The 23,543-nt window shown below is 37.8% G+C and overlaps 1 protein-coding gene across 1 annotated transcript in view; it reads right to left on the bottom strand.

The window, feature by feature from the left end:
• SERPINI2 (serpin family I member 2) overlaps positions 1-23,543 on the bottom strand; it is a 34,179-nt gene that overhangs the window by 9,674 nt on the left and 962 nt on the right. The window contains exons 2-5 of the mRNA XM_081532758.1: positions 18,326-18,556; positions 16,705-16,899; positions 16,429-16,621; positions 1,166-1,263 (exon numbers count right to left, since the gene is read on the bottom strand). Of these exons, the coding sequence (XP_081388884.1) occupies positions 1,166-1,263; positions 16,429-16,621; positions 16,705-16,899; positions 18,326-18,556 (717 nt within the window). The remainder of the gene's footprint in view (positions 1-1,165; positions 1,264-16,428; positions 16,622-16,704; positions 16,900-18,325; positions 18,557-23,543) is intronic.

The following is a 23,543-nucleotide window of genomic DNA, read 5'->3' on the forward strand; positions in this document are numbered from 1 at the left end:
AATGCCTGAGATATAGCAAGTGAGCTTCCGAAGGCCAGAAAGAAATTTAAGAGGAAGAGGTGTTTACAAAATGGCTTGGTTTATTTCAAGTTGGTAAGGTGGCTGCATTCGAGGGCACACTTAAGACAGAACCCTGTTGCAGTATTTAATTTTGACTGCCTCATTCCTGATGCTGATGAAATTGTCAAAGAAGTCAGATCTATCTGTCAGTGTGAGAACAGGCAGCTAAATCATGTGTGAAGGTGATAATGAACATCTATGTCACCTGTGTACCCCACCCACCTCTTCCACCATGAAAACTCATTCATTCTGTTCACTTACCCACATAATTGATAAGTGGATAAGTTAATGAATACCTCTCCAAAGCCCACATTTATATAGGAATACACAATAATTCTAGGTTAGGATATCCAGCCCCATCAGACAGACAAGCTTGTATCATTAGGACTTTATTTTTTCTTTATAAAACAGAAGACTGAAATTAAAAGAGGGCAAATAGTGAGATAATTTGGCCCTCTTCATCCATTTTTTTTCTCTTTAGTTATTTTTGAACTAGTAGGTACTGTCAGGATGAGAAATAGAGAGTGTCTTGGGCTTTGTTGTGAAAGTGAGCATCTTAACCATGCACAATTTCCCAAGTGCCAGTTAGCATAAAAGCTCCATCTCCTCTGATGTGTTGTCAGTCTCAAGCTAAATCTACAAGCTGCAGCCTTACAATTTCTAGACTGTGTTCATCACCCAACAGCTTGCAGATGCCTATTTCATGGGCTCTAATATTACCAAATTAACATTTGCAAATTGGGAGTTTTATTAGCTCTGCTTAGATGAGAGCCTCAAAGTTGTAATTCCCAATATTCAGACAAGGAAATACAAACAGAGCTGGAATAAAAGCCCCATATAATACTTTTCCTACATAGTTTCATTGTCAGTCTGGTTAGAAAGCTTATCTAACATTCTAACATGCTGTCTGACTTTCATTAAGTAAAACTACTTAAATGCAAAATAGAGTGCTTGTTTACAGACAGCTTGACATGACAATGACATTTATTCCCCATGTACGTATTTTCTGGGGCCAAATGCTCTTTCAGTTTTAAGATCAGTCAGTTAACACAGTTTCTAAGAGAACATATTTACTTGATAATATAAGAATAATTTTTCATATTACCTGTTATTCCAGAAAGGTCACAGCCACCACTAAATATCTCAGTTATATTCAATGAATACAAAGCTTCTTTGAAGTCTAATTTTTGTTCTACTTTAAATCTGCTTAAAAAAAATGAAGAGGAAAATTTGTGAAACACTGTACACATTGGCTACCAAAGGTGTTTTTTTTAATAAAATGGATGACTTGGAACATATTTTATTGTGAAATATTTTGTTTTCATTATCTTCATTTTTCACACCATTTCCCCACTACTCCACTGAGCAATTTTGGATTGCTAATAACTTGCTTCCCAGATAAATGGTTACTTGGGAAGGGAGAAGAAAATACTCTATTTTTTGAGGTAACAATTACCCAACAAAACAGGGAGAGAGTTCTAAGTTTTCGATTATTTGGCTTCTTCCCTAGAACTGTAAAACTTCCCTCCAGCAACTGTACACACTCAAGTTTTTTTTCACATCATCCAAGATGGTTCCTGGCAGGCATCCAAGATACTATGAGCTAGAAAGAGAAGCCAACAGTTCATTAAGAAGATTGTTGGCTACTGAGGTACAGAGAGGGGGCATTAGTAGCCTATGATCCTTTCCTATCCACTGTCACAGCTGATGTGACTTCCTTCAGTTTACAGACATACCTAACATCTTTCCAATAAGCCCTGTAAAGGAGGTAAAAGACTGAAGGGGAACTAAATTTCTTTCCAGTAAAATAGAGTAAAAATTATAGGAAGGGGAAACAAGAAAGAGCTGGCCAATACTTTCAATGCAAGGCCCCAAGTTAAGACTCTAGGTTCTATGCAAGTCTCCAAGCATCAGTTTCCCTGAAGAGGGAACTTCACCAAAGAATCTCAAAGATCCCCTCAGGCACTGACCTTCTTTGATTCCATGTTAACAGCAATCTATGACCCTCGCCTTCCCATTTTAATAAAATGGAAAAAAAAAAAAAAGCTAGATTATTGACTTTATAGATGCTAAAAGCATCTATCTACATTTTACAACCAGATTGGAAATTTTGTTTATGAAAGAAAAGAGTATAAAGTCCTTCAACAGGGAGCTAAGTCTATTTCTGACTTCAGGGAAATCCCAAGACGGCTCCTGCCCCAGGAGCTCTGTCTGTGCCCTGGCTGGACCTTTGCCCTGGTTGGTTCCCTCTGGTGTAGATGCAGACATGATTGCTTAAGCACAAGAACCTTGCTTAGCTAACAGGCCCACATCTGGGGCTAGAAATTAGCTTGCACAGTCAGTCTAATTAGATTATTTTTTTAATTGCCAAATACTGAACAAGCTTCTTATAATAATTATAATTCTTCAAAACAATGAACATGCTGTAGCAAAAATTTACTGGGCCTAAATTATTTCTTGGTAAATTATTATGTACTTTTAGAAGATGTTATTTTATTCAGAACCCTAGCTAACTAGAATTGCATAATTCCAGAGCATAATTGTGCATAATTGTGGCACAACTCACAATGTGCACGTTAAAACCTACTGATAATGAAAATAACTTGTTTTATGCCAAACATTTTCAACTTCTTTTTAACTTTCTGCTAAGCAAGATAATACGTAGCATGATGGTTTTGAGGCTTTGGGGTTGTGCTTTTATTCTGTTTTAATTACCACACTCTTTTTTATATAGAATGGAGTACGGGCTTCTAAAAGGTGGAGGATAAATGTTCTAGTCCATCTGTAACTTGACTATTTTTAGTATAATAGTCCAATGATTTGGGAATAATGACAAGAATACTGCAAGACTTATTACAACCTCTAATAAGGCCTAATTATACCAGAGAGTCATTTAAGTAACAGTCTTGCTCTTAATATAGTCCAATGAAACCTACAGTGCTAGAAACCCATTCAACCATTTAATAAAATATAATCTACAGCCAGTTTCTAATTAGCCATAATTATTGGAGCCATGAACAGTCAGGTGTGAAGTAGCACTTCCATGTGTTAGGTACTTAATATAGATTATAGTTTTTAATCTTCACAAAAACCCTAGGAAGTGAGCATTATCATTCCCATTAACATATAAGAAAATGTAGGTTTTGAGGAGGTTGATTTCCAAGGACAAGATAGACAGGGCTAGAGTTCAAACTCAGGTCCATTCCAATTAAAGCTAATGTGCTAACCTCCACTGCCTTCTAATCAAAATATAATTCAAAATCGTAATCTCGATCAATTCATATATATGTTGTGCTGTGCTGTCGCTACAGTTGTGTCTGACTCTGTGTGACCCTATGGACTGTAACCCACCAGGCTCCTCTGCCCAGAGGATTCTCCAGGCAAGAATATTGGAGTAGATTGCCATGCCCTTCTCCAGGGGATCTTCCCGACCCAGGGATCAAACCTGTATCTCTTATGTTTCCTGTATTGGCAGTCAGGTTCTATACCACTAGCGCCACCTGGGAAGCCCCAATACATATATGTATCGTGTTAATTATGTACCTCTTCCAAATTTTGTGAATCTTAATATTTATTCTAGATGTGGTTCCTTTCCTTTCCTTGACCCTCCTCTAAAATTGTCAAAAGAATACAGCTAAAGCTTAAAGAATGAGCAGCAAAAAGACTCAATAGACAATTACCAAGTAAGCAATCATGAAATGAACGTTTTAGCGTATGTAAATATTATGCACCTTCTTAAAAGGCAGCAATTTACTGCCACAGACAACCATTGCGCTTAAAGTGGTCTCATACAAGTTCAAGCTGCAGAAAACAAAGGATAACAATTTAGAATTTATGTTTGAAGAAGGATTCACTCCTGGTCTGCAGGCCCTACTGTAGATTTCTATTGCCTCTCCTCCTTTATACCCAGGACTCCTGTTTAACGACAAAATGTTTTTGGCTGTTTTCCTTCAAGGTCCCTATCCTTAATTGTTTGGAATACCAGTTTTGATACAGTGGCCTTGAGCCATCAATGAAAGGTTCAGGCTTAGAAACAACCAAACCAAGTCTTAGGGGTGCCCACAAGGATAAAAAATAACACAATCTTTGACAGTGGTCAACTTGGACTATTATGTGAGGGCATAGTAGTTTCTGGTCACTTTCGTGTGTGTGTGTGTGTGTGTGTGTGTGTAAAATACTCTATCGGCCTTGAGAGCTGAATTAAAAATGCTTTCCATCACATAGGAAACCTATCTGGACAATGTTCAGTGTAAACTTGGATTCGGCTTTGTATCAGTGTCTGATAGATTAAAGTAAATGAACCTTTGTAATCACCACTGCAGCTGGTCATAACTTATCTACTCTCACACCCAACCTCATTTTCCCTGAGGTCACGTTCTCTCACCCACACACAGTTCACATTCATGCACTCAGAGATCCAAAGCTGGCCAACCTGGGATGGATTACTAGCCCAGCAAGAACATGATGTCCTATGGAATGTGTGATCTCTCTCTGAGTCTCTGTGGCACTGCTGCCTCACGTAATTTACCCAGCTGCTCATCATGTCACTGACCATTTGCTCTGTTCTGTGCCCTCCTTCATGTTTGCCCCACTTTACTCAAGCATTTCCTGACTCCTGTAATTTTGACTCTGCCATTTGCTAGCTGTGTGACCTCTGGCAAGGCATTTACCTGTCTGCATCTCAACTGTAACCTAAATATTAAAAATAGATTTCTATCAAATTTATGATGGTGATTGAGATATTGTCAAGAAATTTTAAAGCTGAATGAGAATAATAATAATAAATAATAACAACAATATAAGATATACTGAGTACTAAAAATGTAACAAACATTTTCTCATAATACTCCTCGCAACAACCCTAAGAGGCAGGTATTGTCAGTCTCTCATTTAACAGTAAGAGAAAAATCTTAGGCAAGACAAAAGTTTTTTAGTAAGGAGATGACAAAGTTCTCGGTCTTCAATATTATGTTCTATTTTCCATAATCTTGTTTCAACAGTTGATAAAAGATACTGTGAGATGTCACATCAGTCAATATTTTTAAAGAGGGATACTTCTTTGAAGAACCGTGGCTCTTGCTTAGTCATCACTATGAAAGTGAACGTAAAGTGACAGTGTTGGTTCCTCAGTCATGTCTGACTCTTCGTAACCCCATGGACTGTCATTACAGGCAGATTCTTTACAGTCTGAGCCACCAGGGAATCCCAGTTATCACTATACTTTTGAATAAAAGTATAGTATTTAACAAGTTCAAAGACCCAGACTGCCAAAAACTTAATGACAACTAAGAAGCCTCTCCCTAATACTCATAAACTTGCTAATAATTTCAACAGCTTCAGAGACTCTGAATTCTACTTTAGAATCCTAGAAGTCCGTGGTGCCCAGATAAGGACTGCTACGAAAGAAGAAAATAAGTCAATATCTTCTCATTTTCCTATAAAGTCAAACTTAAAACCTCAGAACAATCTATTCCTTCTTAGCCCATATGTACTTAGTCATACACTTCAATAAATGTCTTTCTGCTTCACCTGCCATTTACATTCCCAGTAAGGCTGCTCCCTTAAGCGCTCACTACTGAGTGCCCGAATTGTTGCAGTGGTTTCTTAACATCTTTTGAGCTTCAGTCTTTCCCTCTCTAACACATCCCAAACATCATGACTACTCAAATTAAAGCAACAAATTGAGCAGCTACTACTTTTCAGATGCATGCACTATGATGGTGTCAAAGAAAGGAAATATGCATAGCTTCTTACCTCAACAAGTTTACAACAAGCCTAGTTCAAATCCTTCCTTTTACTGAAGCCTTTGTTTATACAGTTCCAGTCTCTGGTACTTCCTCTCCCTTCTCTCTTCTCTTTTTCCATGAACCTAGAAGTGCTTACTTATACCATTCTTTCAGTATTTAATTATTAGTAAACTTGTGCAAATCTTGCACTGCTCCACCTAAGTGGCAACTATCTTCTCAATAGGAATCCTGTCTATCATTTTGCGTGTGTCTCAGTTCATTGTTCATAGTGGGGTCCCAAGCAATCTCTGCTTGTGAACAGGAAATATATTTTCTAATAAGTAGTAAACTAATAGTATCATGAGGCTATGAACCAATGGAAATGAGAGCTAACCTGTCTCCCAGAACTTAACTGAATGTCAATCAATTTACTTTTTGAGTGACAGTTTCCTTATCTGTGGAATACAATTTATAACCAAGTCAGACTACAGAACTACAGCATTTAGTATTAAAATGTAAATATTAAATACTTTACAAAGTTAAAATGTATGTAGATGAAAGTTTCTTGTTTATTTACCTTATTTACATGTATTAAATGATTAACTTTGCCCATATACACAATCATAAAAACACAATCTCAAATATTTTCTTATGCAGTGAAGAATCTGATACATAATAAGGGTGTGACTCGTCAACCTAGGAAATCTAACTATTAAGATGTTTATAGAATTTCATATAAAATTTAGAAAAAGGCAATGTGATTGTTGGTATCCAACTGCAGAATAATGTCCAAAATTAGGTATCCAGTATGTTACAAATAGTAAACATAGAAACTATCCTAGTGTTTTTAGACTATGCTCTGTCCTATTGGCCTCAAATCTAAATGAGTCATACATCAAAGGGAGGAAGAACTATTTCTATACTGTTTCTAACAATAACTATAATCACTGAGACACTCTTGCCTACTGTTGCTTATATACAAGCATTCTTATGATTACTTTTTCTTTCTTTTCTTGACATTTACTGAATTTTGCCATCAAAGATGCATTTGTTTATTTATTTTTACAATGAAAAAATTTTGCCCAGTAGGTGTTAAAGTGTTGAAGTGCATCTCCCCCCCCAACCCCACCCCCGCAAATTCATGTGTCAAAGCTCTAACTGCCAACAGCTTACAATGTGACCTTATTTGGAAACAGAGTCATTGCAGATATAATTAGTTAGGTTGAGGATGTGAAAAATTTAATAGACAAAAATAGCAATTAAATAAAGTTGGGAAATCAGAAGGGGGAGCCTACATGCTTTGCAAAGATAATAGCAGAGCCCAACCAGAAGAAGAAAGACTCCACTTCCTTACTGGGAAGGACTCAGCCAATGAAAAATCATGGATTCCTTGTTTACTACAGCCCTCCCAACTTTCTTCTCCTATATATAATCATTCTCCTTTCCTTGTCTTTGGAGGACTTGCACATGGCTTGCCATAGTTACAGATTCCAAATTGAAATTCTCTGTTGATCCCAAATAAACCTATCTTTGCAGGAGAAACATCTGGCAGTCTATCTGTTTCAGATCAAAGGATCACAATGGAGTAGAGCCGGTTCTGTATTCAATATGACTTACAAGAAAGGAGGAGGCCACTTAGAGAAAGAAAGCCACATGAGGGAAAGATTGGCATGATGGATCTACAAGAAGAGGAACACCAAGGATGATAAACCACAACGAGAAGCTATGCAGAGGGTAGGAAAAATTCCACACAGAGTCTCCAAGAGAGCATGGTCCTACTGATCCCTTGATTTTGGACTTCCAGCTTCCACAACTTTGAGAAAATAAACTTATGTTAGGTCACCTAGTTTGTGGTACTTTGTTACAACAGCTCTGGAAAACAAATGCAGCTGATTAAACTATTTTGTCAAAATCTTTAGCTATCAGTTTGAAACCATAATTCACTCATTCAAATATAAAGGGATCACAGCATTGAGTAATAAAATATAAAATTGTAAGTTCACCCAAAAGTTTTTATTGAGCCTGTACAACTTTTCCTCTTCTGCACTGACCACAGATTTTGAATGGGTAATTTTCTTTTTATTGAGAGAAAGCATTTTGAGAGAAATGTATTTCAGAACTTTCAATCTATGATCTGAGCACTCAGGAACTTTAATTCAATACATGCATCCTGATAGACTAAAATTATTCATGAACTTAACACATAAGCAAATCATTCCTTTAAGAAATCAGAAGACTCATCCTTTTAGAGAAAATGGAATACATTTTAAATGTAATGTTGAATAATTGATAACAGAATTTTCAGTCTTGTGAATTTTAAAAATCTCATTTTTATTTCTCTAGAGAGAAGTTTCCCAAGAAATAACTGATATCCTATCATTTGTTATGCTGCATGGATGGGAAGGAGGATGGCCTCTCTGAGATCCTCACAAGGAATGAATCTGAGAGTGACTAATAAATTGAATTCTGATTTCTGAGATACTTAAAATTAGATAAATGGAAATAACACAGAACCTCTTTGACTATATTTATGTAATTTAACTCAATAATATTTATCCAGCATATACCATTAATGTGTGTGCATGTGCTAAGTTGTTTCAGTTGTGTCTGACTCTTTGTGACCCCATGGACTGTAGCCTGCTACGCTCCTCTGTCCACGGGACTCTCCAGGCAAGAATACTGGAGTGAGTTGCTGTCCCTCTGACAGGGGATCTTCCCATCTCTTATGTCTCCTGCATTGGAAGGTGGGTTCTTTCAAAACAGCACCACCTTGGAAGACCATACTATTAATATGCACCATGAAATGTGCTAGGGACTATGGAAGCCAAAATGTCACAAGCCACTGTCCTATGGGCTATTGTCCACTGACCCTATGGCCTGCCACTGTCACAGAACTCACATCTTAATAAGACAGACAAGAATGTGACGAAGAAATGAAAATACAAAGTAATGCGGGCTATAGTGTAAATCTGCATAAAGTGTTGTGGAAATAAAAAATAAGGAATGATTGATTCTAACTGAATATGTTGAGAAACCCACATGTAATTTATTTAAGGGAACCCTGACGGATGAATGAGAAAATACTGGTTAGATACTATGGAGAAGGGCCTGACCAAGGAAATAGGAGGGATGGAGGTTAAAAAGTCAGAGGAATCTTTCCCATTTGGTACTGGCTGAGCAGATATCTTCCAAACAAAGAACATAAGTCACTTATTTAGCATTTTCTACTTGTCAGGCTTTGTTCTATGAATAGAAGTATGTAATAAGATAGTGTAATGGAAGCTACCACCACATTTTAAAAAAATCTTTGATGTCTGGAATTTGTAATGAGGGTTGAACTCTACTGCTATAGATTCTAATCGTGACTAGGAATCTAGTCTAAGAGGGGATGGAAGAAAATCTAACTTACCTTCTTTTTACGCTGGGAAAAGTTGGAGGATTCTGAATGCTGATAGAGATGGGAAAGACACCCCTTTTGGATTAGTGGGCCCTGGAACCATGATAATGGTAGGCTAAGAACAAGAACAGACAGAAGACTCCTGGTACAAGAAATGTTCTACACTATAGGAATATTCATCCCTGGAAACAGGTTTTAAATTACTTTTCACCTCATAAGCCCCTTTTATTATTATATTTTAGTAGTGTTAGTCATGTCCGACTCTTTGCAACCCAATGGACTGTAGTCTGCCAGGCTCCTCTGTCCATGGAATTCTCCAGGCAAGAGTACTGGGGTGTGTAGCCACTACCTTCTCCAGGGGATCTTCCCCACCCAGGGATTGAACCCTGGTCTCCTGCACTGCAGGCAGATTCTTTACTATCTGAGCCACTAGGGAAGCCCCATATTAGATTTCAGTAGAGTTTAGTTAAACATTCAAGTTGCTCTTACTTGAATAGACTTGCCAAAGGCTACCTTAACACATTACCACAAACTATGTAGCTTAAATAACAGAAACATATTGTCTTGCAATTCTGTAGTTTGGAAGTCCAAAATCAAGGCATCTACAGGATTGGTTTCCTCTGAGAGCTGTGAGGAAAACATCTATTCCAGCCTCTCCCCTTGACTTGTAGATGGCCATCTTCACCCTGTGTCTCTTCACAACACCTTCCCTCTTTGTGTATTTTTGAATCTAAACTTCTCCTTTTTATAAAGGAGTCACGCGGGATTAGAGTCCACCCTGATGAATTCACGTTAACTTGATTACTTCTACAAAGATTCTACCTCCAAATAAGAAAACATTCTGATGTAGTGGTAATTAGCCTTTCAACATACAAATTTGAGAAGCACAGAATTCAACTCATAGCAATTGTTCTTGGGGAAATTTAAAAAAAAGTCTGTGTCCACACTATGGGAGAAGTTGTATGAGAAACGTGGCTACAGTTTGGAGATGCTAATAACAGGTCTTGAAGTTTGGCAAGGGCTGTCCAGACTGCAGTAGTCTAGATGGATCTGTGGACTGTGAACCATTGCTGTGGGGATTCCTAATATGATAGAGAAAGGAATTCTGGTGAAAGCCTATATTTTCTATTGTCAATTGATCTTGGAACTTACCGCGTTCTTACCTAGACATTTGATATCTAGACTGATGAAGCTGGAGCCATCTTGGTTACAGGTACCATTATCTCCATTTTGTGCTAAAAAAACCACAACTCAGGACATCAGTGACTCTCCTAAGACCCCACTGCTAGTACATAGTATAGACACTCCTCAAACTTAAGGCTTTCTATGTATGTCCTTTTCTATTAATCTTCCCAAAGGGAAGAGAGAGAGAAGTAAATTTGAAAATAAACAATTTCAAAAATTATTATTTCTATGATTAATAAGCAAATTATCTCTCACATACATCTTTATATACCCAATGTTTGGCACATAGTAGGAGCTAAAAAGTAGAAAAAATACTCTGAAAGGCCAAATAACATCCAGGTAGAGATTTATAGACAGTAGAGGATTAGAAGAGAGATTGGAACCTAAGAGTTGGATATTAGAGACATGAAATATAAGGAAAAAAATAAAAAGAGAGAGAGTAGGAATAAAAAATTTCTGAAAATGAAATCTGGTAAGCATTATCTGGGGACAGAAAGAAAAAATGTGTAAGTCAGGGAGCAGGAAAATTTCACAGAAAGAGAGAAAAATAAATAAAAGTAATGCGAGAGGGGCTAAAGAAAGAAAGGTTTTTAATAAAAAGTGATGGTTAAAATTTGGAAAACTCAGCAGTGGCCACAGGAATGGAAAGGGTCAGTTTTCGTTCCAATCCCAAAGAAAGGCAATGCCAAAGAATGCTCAAACTACCGCACAATTGCACTCATCTCACATGCTAGTAAAGTAATGCTCAAAATTCTCCAAGCCAGGCTTCAGCAATACGTGAACCGTGAACTTCCAGATGTTCAAGCTGGTTTTAGAAAAGGCAGAGGAACAAGAGATCAAATTGCCAATATCCGCTGGATCATCGAAAAAGCAAGAGAGTTCCAGAAAAACATCTATTTCTGCTTTATTGACTATGCCAAAGCCTTTGACTGTGTGGATCACAATAAACTGTGGAAAATTCTTCAAGAGATGGGAATACCAGACCATCTGACCTGTCTCTTGAGAAGCCTGTATGCAGGTCAGGAAGCAACAGTTAGAACTGGACATGGAACAACAGACTGGTTCCAAATAGGAAAAGGAGGACGTCAAGGCTGTATATTGTCACCCTGCTTATTTAACTTATATGCAGAGTACATCATGAGAAACGCTGGGCTGGAAGAAGCACAAGCTGGAATCAAGATTGCCGGGAGAAATATCAATAACCTCAGATATGTGGATGACACCACCCTTATGGCAGAGAGTGAAGAATAACTAAAGAGCCTCTTGATGAAGGTGAAGGAGGAGAGTGAAAAAGTTGGCTTAAAGCTCAACGTTCAGAAAACTAAGATCATGGCATCCGGTCCCATCACTCCATGGGAAATAGATGGGGAAACAGTGGAAACAGTGTCAGACTTTATTTTTGGGGGCTCCAGAATCACTGCTGATGGTGATTGCAGCCATGAAATTAAAAGACACTTACTCCTTGGAAGGAAGGTTATGGCCAACCTAGATAGCATATTTAAAAGCAGAGACATTACTTTGCCAACAAAAGTCTGTCTAGTCAAGGCTATGGTTTTTCCAGTAGTCATGTATGGATGTGAGAGTTGGACGGTGAAGAAAGCTGAGTGCTGCAGAATTGATGCTTTTGAACTGTGGTGTTGGAGAAGACTCTCGAGAGTCCCTTGGACTGCAAGAAGATCCAATCAATCCATCCTAAAAGAGATCAATCCTGGGTGTTCATTGGAAGGTCTGATGTTGAAGCTGAAACTCCAATACTTTGGCCACGTCATGCGAAGGGTTGACTCATTGGAAAAGACCCTAATGCTGGGTAGGATTGGGGGCGGGAGGAGAAGGGGACGACAGAGGATGAGATGGTTGGACGGCATCACTGACTCGATGGACATGGGTTTGGGTAGACTCCGGGAGTTGGTGATGGACAGAGAGGCCTGGCGTGCTGCAATTCATGGGGTCGCAGAGAGTCGGACACGACTGAGCGACTGAAGTGAACTGAACTGAACTGATAGTTAAAAATATGTGGATCAAGATCCTAGAATTAGGGTGAAGAAAGCATAGGATACCTCTTTCTCCTGAGTATCAAGGAAGATAGAGGAAGAGAAGTTTAGCAAATATTTATACAGTTTTTGAGATGAAGGGTAGAGAGGTGAGTTTACATAACAATTTTTTTTTTTTTTTTAAGAAATAAGGAGTACTGTCTCCATAAATCATTGTTGTCCTTCAGAGTTTCCTCTTAAATCTGGGTGAGGGGAAATTGAAGATGGCAAACCTCTGACCTAATGCTTTTATAAAAGTATAAAAGAAAACCTAATGCTTAAAATAAACATGCAGTCCCACAAAAAAAAAAAAAAGAAATAAGGAGTTGAGACATACATTGAGAGTAAGATAATCAACATGAAGCAGCACCTGGAGAACAGAGGTAAAGTCTTGGTGCAGTGTTAGAAAAGAACATTCTCTGAAGATAGTCTGTTAAGCTCCAGCCTAAGGGAGGCCAGAGTAACTGCTTTGGGGCTTTTGCTTAATAAAATCAGTAGTTAAGGAACCCGAGAGACTTTTTGAGTAGATTCAGGATTCAGGATGAGGAGAGAAAGATAGATGCCAAAAATATCTCAAATATTTGGCGACAGTATGATTCAAACAACTAACTAGACCCTAGTTAAGTGCAAACAGAAAGAAAAGTCAAGCAGGTGGAGAGACAGAGGCCAGGAAAATGGGGCACAGACCATGCAGGCCCTGATATATTTGAAGAAAAATTTAGAAATGACAGGACAGAAAATAATCTATTAGACATGTCTCCTTTTAAAAGTTCAGGTTGAGAGTTATTTAGACACATCTTTTGCTCTGAAGTTTCTCCTGTCTCCCAGAAGCATGATATCAAGAAGTTAGTGTTTATAATTGTGGCTTCTTGAGACACGCCCTTGTGATTTCCATTTTGTAATAACTATCCAAAATGAACCCAATATTTTGTAATAACTATAAATGGAAAGTAACATTTAAAATTGTATAAAAATGAGAAGTTTTAAAATATATATAAATACCCCAATAATAAACATTATCCTACGATCCTACTTATAATTTAATGACTGTTAGAGCACTCTCTATACAGTCTACACACACGTATATATATATCCTCTATACAGTCTAAACAGTGTATAGAGTCTATTCACCTTCTATCTATACAGCTCTATACAGTCAGCAAAAACAAGACCAGGAGCTAACTGTGGCTCAGGTCATGAATTCCTTATTGCCAAATTCAGACTTAAATTTAAAAAAGAAGGGAAAACCATTAGGCCATTCAGGTAGGAACTAAATCAAATCTCTTATGATTATACAGTGGAAGTGACAGATTCAAAGCATTAGATCTGATAGAGTGCGTGAAGAACTATGGATGGAGATTCATGACATTGTACAGAAGGTAGTGATCAAGGCCATCCCCAAGAAAATAAAAGCAAAATGGTTGTCTGAGGAGGCCTTACAAATAGCTGTGAAAAGAAGAGAAGCTAAAGGCAAGGGAGAAAAGGAAAGATATACCCATTTGAATGCAGAGTTCCAAAGTATAGCAGAGAGATAAGAAAGCCTTCCTCAGTGATCAATGCAAAGAAATAGAGGAAAATAATTGAATGGAAAGACTAGAGATCTCTTCAAGAAAATTAGAGATACCAAGGGAAAATTTCATGCAAAGATGGGCACAATAAAGGACAGAAATAGTATGGACCTAACAGAAGCAGAAGATATTAAGAAGAGGTGGCAACAATAAACAGAAGAACTGTACAAAAAAGATCTTCACGACCCAGATAACCATGATGATGTGATCACTCACCTAGAGCCAGACATCCTGGAGTACTAAGTCAAGTAGGGCTTAAGAAGCATCACTACAAACAAAGCTAGAGGAGGTGACGGAATTCCAGTTGAGCTATTTCAAATCCTGAAAGATGATGCTGTGAAAGTGCTGCACTCAATATGTCAGCAAATCTGGAAAACTCAGCAGTGGCCACAGGACTGGAAAAGGTCAGTTTTCATTCCAACCCCAAAGAAGGGCAATGCCAAAGAATGCTCAAACTACTGCACAATTTCGCTCATCTCACACACTAGCAAAGCAATGCTCAAAATTCTCCAAGCCAGGCTTCAACAGTACGTGAACCATGAACTTCCAGATGTTCAAGCTGGTTTTAGAAAAGGCAGAGGAACCAGAGATCAAGTTGCCAACATCTGCTGGATCATCGAAAAAGCAAGAGAGTTCCAGAAAAACATCTACTTCTGCTTTATTGACTACACCAAAGCCTTTGACTGTGTGGATCACAACAAACTGTGGAAAATTCTTCAAGAGATGGGAATACCAGACCACCTGACCTGTCTCCTGAGAAATCTGTATGCCAGTCAAGAAGTAACAGTTAGAACTGGACGTGGTAAAACAAAGTGGTTCCAAATTGGGAAAAGAGTATGTCACGGCTGTATATTGTCACCCTGCTTATTTAACTTATATGCAGAGTACATCATGAGAAACGCTGGGCTGGAAGAAGCACAAGCTGGAATCAAGATTGCTGGGAGAAATATCAACCTCAGATATGCAGATGACACCACCCTTATGGCAGAAAGTGAAGAAGAACAAAAGAGCCTCTTGATGAAAGTGAAAGAGAAGAGTGAAAAAGCTGGCTTAAAACTCAACATTCAGAAAACTAAGATCATGGCATCTGGTCCCATCACTTCATGGTAAATAGATGGGGAAACAATGGAAACAGTCTGAGACTTTATTTTTGGGTGCTCCAAAATCAATGCAGATGGTGACTGCAGTCATGAAATTGAAAAATGCTGGATCCTTGGAAGAGAAGTTATGACCAACCTAGTTCAGTTCAGTTCAGTTCAGTCGCTCAGTCGTGTCCAACTCTTTGCAACCCCATGAATTGCAGCATGCCAGGCCTCTCTGTCCGTCACCAACTCCCGGAGTCTACCCAAACCCATGTCCATCGAGTCGGTGATGCCATCCAACCATCTCATCCTCTGTCGTCCCCTTCTCCTCCCGCCCCCAATCCTACCCAGCATTAGGGTCTTTTCCAATGAGTCAACCCTTCGCATGAGGTACCCAAAGTACTGGAGTTTCAGCTTCAACATCAGGCCAACCTAGACAGAATATTAAAAGGCAGAGACATTACTTTGTCAACAAAGGTCCATCTAGTCAAAGCTATGATTTTTTCAGTAGTCATGTATGGATGTGAGAGTTGGACTGTAAAGAAAGCTGAGCACCGAAGGATTGATGCTTTTGAATTGTGATGCTGGAGAAGACTCTTGAGAGTCCCTTGGACTGCAAGGAGATCCAACCAGTCAATCCTAAAGGAAATCAGTCCTGAATATTCATTGGAAGGACTGATGCTGAAGCTGAAACTCCAATCCTTTGGCCACCTAATACGAAGAACTGACTCATTGGAAAAGTCCCTGAAGCTGGGAAAGATTGAAGGCAAGAGGAGAAGGGGACATCAGAAGATGAGATGGTTGGATGGCATCACCAACTCAATGCACATGAGTTTGAGTAAACTCTGGGGGTTGGTGATGGACAAGGAAGCCTGGAGTGCTGCCATCCATAGGATCACAAAGAGTCGGACACAGCTGAGCAACTGAACTGAATTGAGAGCACCGTCTATCAAAGGTAACAACATATTTTTAACTGTATAATATCACAAGTGTCTTGGGGATTTTATTTTCCTTAAACACAAGAGAAGATAAAATATTTTAAATTTCAACCAGAAAAAAAAATGTTAGAGAAAAATAAGTTTGTATAATTAAAAGAGTAATAATTCTTTTTAATCCCAACATTCTGTTTTGAAGGCTTATGTTTCTTCATTCCTTTCAGAGAATATTGAGTACTTAAATTCTATCCTCCTCATGGCAAAACAATGCTGGCAATGTTCAGACCTGCTTTGTATCCATAAAGTAGAGTAACAATTCCTAACGGGTTTTTCTTTTTATTTTTGTCAATAGACTTTTTAAGCATTAGTTATCTTTCAGCCAGCTATTGAAATCCATCTGTAAGTGAAAACGTAAGAACCAGAGTGATAAAATGACATTACCAACCTAGGAAGGCTTATTTCCACTTCCTGTTCTTGCATCTCAGAGAACCATTGCAGGATTTGATGAGCAGTAATTAGCTTTTCCATTTCTTCTATGTTCATGTGTTCTGCAGGAAGTATGATAATTAAACTAAACTCATCACCTTTATAAGGTAATTCCAAAACCTGGTAGTTTATGGAGGATTCAGAAAAATAACCTGAAACAGAGAAAATAAAATATTAATATACTTAGCAACTCCCAAAGTTGTCCTTTAGAGTGTGATTTTTTTTTTCATATTACCGTGTTTCGTTCTCAGAAGAGCTTTCATCATTGGAATTTTGACTGCTGTGCCATCTTTCAGAGTGAAATTCATCAGTTGTGTGTCCTCTTTGTTGAATTTCTGTTTCCAATCCCCTTTGAAATAAATAGCATTCACCAGAACAAGCCGAGTCAGAGGACCAAATTCTTCCCCTGAAAACATGTCTTTAATTTTTCCTGGGGAGGGAATAGAGGAAGAGGCAGAAAGAAACATGCAACAGTGATTCAAAGAACTGCTTTAAATAGAATTAAAACAAAAATTTATCTTGCTAATCAATTAAAAATAGGGTGTTTTATCATTTAAACTTGGCAATTTTGGAGGAGTTAAGGAGGAGCTTTATTAAATATTCACAAAGAAATGGGTACAAACAGGACTTCACTAGGAAACAGGAGATACGGAATTATCTTCGACAAATTTAGATAGACCTAGCAATGGCTGCTCTTTGATGAAATCATTTGTGTAAATTGCTTTTCAGACAGAAAAAACAAAATCAAGTATCTCTTCCTACATATCTGTTGTTATTTTTCAAACTTTATTTCAAAGTTCTTCAGCAAGTCAATCAGAATTAATAAATTAGTGCTGCACTCAAATTCTCTGCTATTGCATCTGTAGCCACTGACCATTGAGAAAGGATAAGAATGGAGCTGCTAAAGTGATGTTCCTCTTCTAAAAAACCAGTCTCTGATTTCTACGTCTAATGAGTATTTCAAAGCTATGAGTCAACAGCATGATCAGGTGCCATGGAGCTATCTAGGGATGCTCTTAATGTGTATCCCAGTAATAGTACCTGCCTGTGAACAGTGCTCACAATACACATCTCACATTTTCAATTTACGCTTCTCCATTGGAGGCTCCCCACGTAAAACAGAGTCTCATCTTACACATCACAGTTTTTTTGTGTGTTAAATAGCAAAATGAATGAACAAAGAAACAAGTTGCTATTAATCGAAGGCCTGATATATACTGGTCTCTTCACACACGTTCTGTTTAATCTTTCAATAATCCTGAAACATTACAATAGTATCCTCATTTTAAACAGGGCATGGCTTAGAACTTGTCAGGATTTGAACTCAGATTTATATGAGCTTAAACTTGTGTTCTACTATGTATCTCAGTACCGCCTTTGGAATTTCTTCTAGCTTATAATTAAAAGTTTAGATTACAACTTTATGATAGAACTATCAATATTTATTATGAAACATTAACACATCCAGCTAATATGTGTTAACTATTTACAGTGTATGTGGGAAAGAAGGCATCTGAGATTGATAGATCTAAGTCTTATCTGGCCAAAGATATTATTCCTGCTGCCATACTTAAAAAAACACACTTTAACAAAAGATTACTATTAAAATTCTTCCAGTAATAATTCTCAAACAGGTTACCTGTCCAAAAAATATCTGTATACTTTTCAAAGCAGCTTACAAATTCTCTCCATTTTACAGTTTAGTGTTAATTTGAATAACAGGGAAGCAAAACAGAGGAACTGATCCCTCTGAACCATAGTTTAATAGGAAAATATTCAATCATTCTTTACTTTAGTATATTAAAAACCATGAATTCAATGGCAAATAATGACTTTATGGAAATGGGAAACTTTACCATCTGTTTTGCTTTCTACCCAGGTACTTATTGTCTCTGCACAAGCCTTTGCATTCTGAAAATCCACCAGTTTTATGGCACTCTGAAAAAATTCCTTGTTGCCATGGAGATACTGTTCTTTCACAGTGAATCCTTCTTGAAGGTAGAGGGCATTGGCAAGATTAAATGTAAATTCTTGTTTTTTCTCTGAGATGGCAGAGAAAAATGACTTCAGCTCAGAAAATTCTTCTCCTGAAAAATAATTATAATGTACACTGACATACTGAACAACATAAAAACAACAGCTTCTCAGCTTTACTTCTAAGCACTCTGATTTATATCACCATTTTTTAGCACCCTAAGGTACAACTAATGATATTTTCTAAGTTAGTATAAATATTTTAAGCATTTATCTCTTGTGGAATATGCATTTTGTAGAGAAACCAGCTCTCCTACAGGAAAAAAAATGTCCATGTAAATTTGAAATTTGTCAAAAATGAGATTATGCATTTTAAAAGGTTGAAGGAAACTCCCTCTTTATAGTCAAATTTAGCTCATTCTTAGTTGTTGGAAAGGTATCTTTAGAATCTCATTCTATGCCTAACATGAGATATTTGTGAAGGAGGAATACTAATGAATGCTGATGAGGGCTAAGACAATGATGAGCAATCCTTTTCAATACCACTTTTATTTCAGTTTAAGAAAGAATTGCTCTTATGAGGAACTGTGCCTGTCCAAGTTTTGAAATTTATGAGGTAACCCCTGTAATCATCTCTAGAGATGCTAAGGATCAGAATTGCTTATTTCTCCAGGTTCGTGAGTCTCTATACTTTGGTTGTCTATGTGAACAATAAAAATTTTTAACCATCCCAACTATAACCACTAGCCAAATTCGTCTGTTAGAGTCAGCTAAGAATCACTGTTGGCCTATACTTATTTATCGTTGGGTCATTCTGACTACAGTGTTGTCAGGAAGGTGTATGTGCTATGAAAGTATTCAGCTCTGATCGTTGCTCAGTGGCTTTCAATTTATTACCAGAAGGCACCAATATTTTATATTTCCTTCTGGCTTAATTTTGGAACTCAATCATTAAATCTGGGAACTGTATTTCAAATCCACAGTTCTTCAGAGCCTTTGTTTATTTTGAGTTAAATACTGAAAATACCACTTTCACAACTTAAAATTTGATTGCATGCAATTTAACTCTATTGAAGAAAACACAAATGGTTCATCATTGGGAAATGTCCACTGAATAAAGAATAAAAGACTGAGAGGAACTTGCTATGAGGTGTCTATTGGAAATCAGATGTGTACTTGTGTGTGTAAACATTTTATTAATATCAGAGAGCTAGCAGCCCATAGGACATCTTTGTGCAAATAAGTTGTGCTCTCACGGGCTGGTTGTGGGGGCACTGCATCCCCATTACCTCATATCTTGTCCAGCTGAGTGAAGGCCACATTTCAGTCCCCACTTGTCCTTTTGTTCTGGTTCAGTTGTGTCCAACTCTTTTGTGACCCCAGGGACTGTAGCCCTCCAGGCTTCTCTGTCCATGGAATTTTCCAGGCAAAAGTACTGGAGTGGGTTGCTATTTCCTACTCCAGGGGATCTTCCCAACCCAGGGGTCAAACTCTATTGAGCCATCTGGGAAGGTTCTCTTGTGCAAATTCAGCCTACATAACCACAGAACAGATTCTGAAGGTATATTGCATTACATTTCAAACTCTATGATTCTCCATTCATGGGGATATAGACACACATGTAAACAATTTTCGATACAAAAACTTTCTTCCATATGATTGGATCTGAAGAATACCAGTGATTCTTTACAACCCTGGAATTCCTTACATAATGAAGAATTTTAATCTATTTTACTTATTTATACAATTATTTCAGATGCAATCACTTCTTGCTATTGGAAGCTGAAATATTATCTCAATAGCTGAAAAGTTGCCAAGATGACTTTCTGAGTGAAGACATGAGAGCTCTCCAAAAGAATTAATTAAAGTCAGGAATAAAATGGCAAACTTTGAAACCAATTTTCAGAAGTTCATAATTTATGAACATCTTTAAAGGATTGGGAGAAAAAGGAGAGAAGGAGGAAAAAAAATAGTTCCAACTCATTTGTCAGAGCAAATAAATTTATGTCATGTACTTTAAGTCTAAGACTGTATGACAGTCAGCTGCTCTTTGATAAACTGCTGGACTCAGAAGTCAATGAAAAAATATCACCAATAGCACAAGTTTGGAGAATATAAAGTTACCTGCCTTGTAAATTTAATTTACAGATTAATAGCTTCTTTTAGCATAGATCAAAAAGAAATCATATACATGGCTCCTAATAAGGATTAAGTTTACTTCATTTCCTAAAATAGAGCCATGGAAAACCTACAGGTCATGGAGTGAATGGGACTTTTGGTTTGGTTGTACCACACCTCCAAAGAAGTTCTAAACTTTAGTACCTGTTTACTTTTCCTGCTATTGAAAGCCCAAAGGCCAACTGTGTGTACAATGTGAGAGATCCAAAGATGAAAACAAAGGCAGTCATAGGATTATAGATTGTTTTAGCTGAAAGGTCCGTGTGTGCTGTGCAGTGCTTAGACACTCAGTCGTGTCCGACTCTTTGTGGCCCAATGAACTGCAGACCCCCCAGGCTCCTCTGCCCATGGAAATTCTCCAGGCAAGAATCCTGGAGTGGGTTGCCATGCTATCCTCAAGGGTATCTTCCCAACCCAAGGATCAAGCTCAAGTCTCCCTCATTGCAGGTGGATTCTTTACCATCTGAGCCACGAGGGAAGCCCATAGAAATCATCTAACCCAAACTCATTTTATAATGAAGAATCTAAAATCCAGAGAGATAAGATAGCTTGAAAGGTGCCCCTTCACATGGTCATTTGGATGCATAACTGAGTCAGGAGTTCCTGGCAGTTCTCTTTTCATAAACTGCTTAGAATAAAGAAACACCTTTAAGTTAGTCTTCAATTAATAAGAAGCTTTATTAGAAGCAAAGCAAAATGGAGTATTATCAGATGTTCAGTAAACGAGAGAAGGTAAATTCTGAACAGATTGTGTTAGCAATGGGGGAAGAAATGTAAGTGAGGACACTGAGAGCTCCAGTGTGGGTGGGATGCCAGGAGCCGTAAGCCCATCTGCAGAATAAACAGGTTGTGAAAACAGGTTGGTAGCAGGGAAGGTAAATATAGCCTGATTCAACAGATAGCACCATTTAACAATCAGAGGGAACTGAAAGCACGGCCAGGACCAAGATGGGTCAATGAGACCCTCATTTTGGCATAAAGTTTAAGGAGATGGCAACAAATTCGGGAATCAGGATAAACAATATTTTACTGAAATATATTTTAAATATCAATGTTAACACAAAGAAATCCATGATGAGCAAAACATAAAAATTTAAAGTAAAGGCAAGATCATAATTATTGATTTTTCTTTTTGCCCTGAGTTCCAGTATGGCCCTGCCAGGCACTACCATCTGATCTGTTGCACCCTTTGTTTTACCCTGAAATCATTTTGCATCTCTTTCTTTTCACCTTCCTGCACTTTTTGCTCTCTGCTCTCTTCCTTAACTTCTTTCTAAACATTTTCCAGAGTTTCATATTTATATTTTCTCCCTTTTTAGTTGGTCTTCCTTTTCTTTTTGCACTTATCCCCCATCTGCGCCTCTCTCTCTTTTAACAAAGTGTAAGAGATAGCAGCAAGGAGATCCAACCAGTCAATTCTAAAGAAAATCAACCCTGGATATTCATTGAAAGGACTGATGCTGAAGCTGAAGGTCCAACACTTTGGCCACCTGATGCAAAGAGCCGACTCATTAGAAAAGACCCTGATGCTGGGAAAGATTGAAGGCAGGAAGAGAAGGGGATGACAGAGGATAAGATGGTTGGATGGCATCACCAACTCGATGGACAAGAGTTTGAGCAAGCTCCAGGAGATGGTGAACGACAGGGAAGCCTGGCATGCTGCAGTCCATGGGGTTGCAAAGAGTCAGACATGAACTGAGTGACTGAACAACTACAACAACAATAAGAGATAGCTAATTTGGTAGGTTTTGTTATGTATGTTACAAAGTTAATGTTTAGTTATGCATATACACTCTTTCAAAGGAAACATTAAAATGTTCATTGTTGCTCTTGTGACCTATAACCCTCAGTGAACCATTTTTGGAATTAGTTCTGGGCAAGTTACTCAACCTTTCTTTGCCTTGGTGTCCTCATCTGTATAGCAAGTTTACGTTTGGCTCACAGAGTAAGTGTGAAGAGTAAATAAAATAAAGTATACTGAGTACGTAAAACAGTGACTGGTACACTATGTATATTTGATAGTTTTAGCATTGTTATTATTATGTTTACAATCCAGAGTTGTTAAGACTCTCATGTTCCTCTGTAAGATGGATTCATTTAAAGTAATTTAAATTTCAGAGGCTCTAATTTTGCTAGATTATCGTGGAATCATCTTTACATATTTTCATGAATGTTCTATTACTTTTCAAAGCAATATCATGTGATATAAATGTTCCTGGGACTGTGTCGTGGGATTTACCGAAATTAACACAGACAATGAAGACTAGATCTAGAATATAGTGACTTCATTTTACATTACCCACAAAGGAGAACTCTGTCAAGTAACTTCATTATCACCAGTCTCTTTTCTACGTAAAATTGCCTTTAAAATGAAGCAAATAGAACTTTGTAAATAGTTTATTCAGGAACACAGTTTCCTAAATGTAACTACTCTATGCTGGGCTTCCCTGGTGGCTCAGCGAAAAGAATCTGCCTGCATTGCAGGAGACACAGTTGGAAAGATACCCTGGAGAAGGAAATGGCAACCGACTCCAGTCTTCTTGCCTGGAGAATTCCATGGACAGAGGAACCTGGTGGGCTACAGTCCACAGAGTCGAAAAAAGTCAGACACAACTTAGTAACTAAACAACAACAACTATTCTATGCTAAGGCAGTTACAGTAACAGTTAGTTACAGTTACAGTAATTAAATACCCAAATAAAAAATATGGATATCGCCTCTGATATTTAGGATATATCTGACAGTGATATAAAAGTTTAAAATTCAAATCATTATGGAACTTGGAAGCACAGGATAGCTAGGGAGATGGACAACCACCCCTTAAGATGGGATACCAGCACTAAAGCGTCTACATGGTGTCTCATACAGGCCATTGAGAGACTAGATAACAACTGCTCATACACAAAAGGGTCTCTGATGAGT

This window comes from Giraffa tippelskirchi, chromosome 2 (assembly GCF_054371585.1).
Source record: "Giraffa tippelskirchi isolate mGirTip1 chromosome 2, T2T-mGirTip1v1.2.pri, whole genome shotgun sequence".
Classification (NCBI taxonomy): domain Eukaryota; kingdom Metazoa; phylum Chordata; class Mammalia; order Artiodactyla; family Giraffidae; genus Giraffa; species Giraffa tippelskirchi.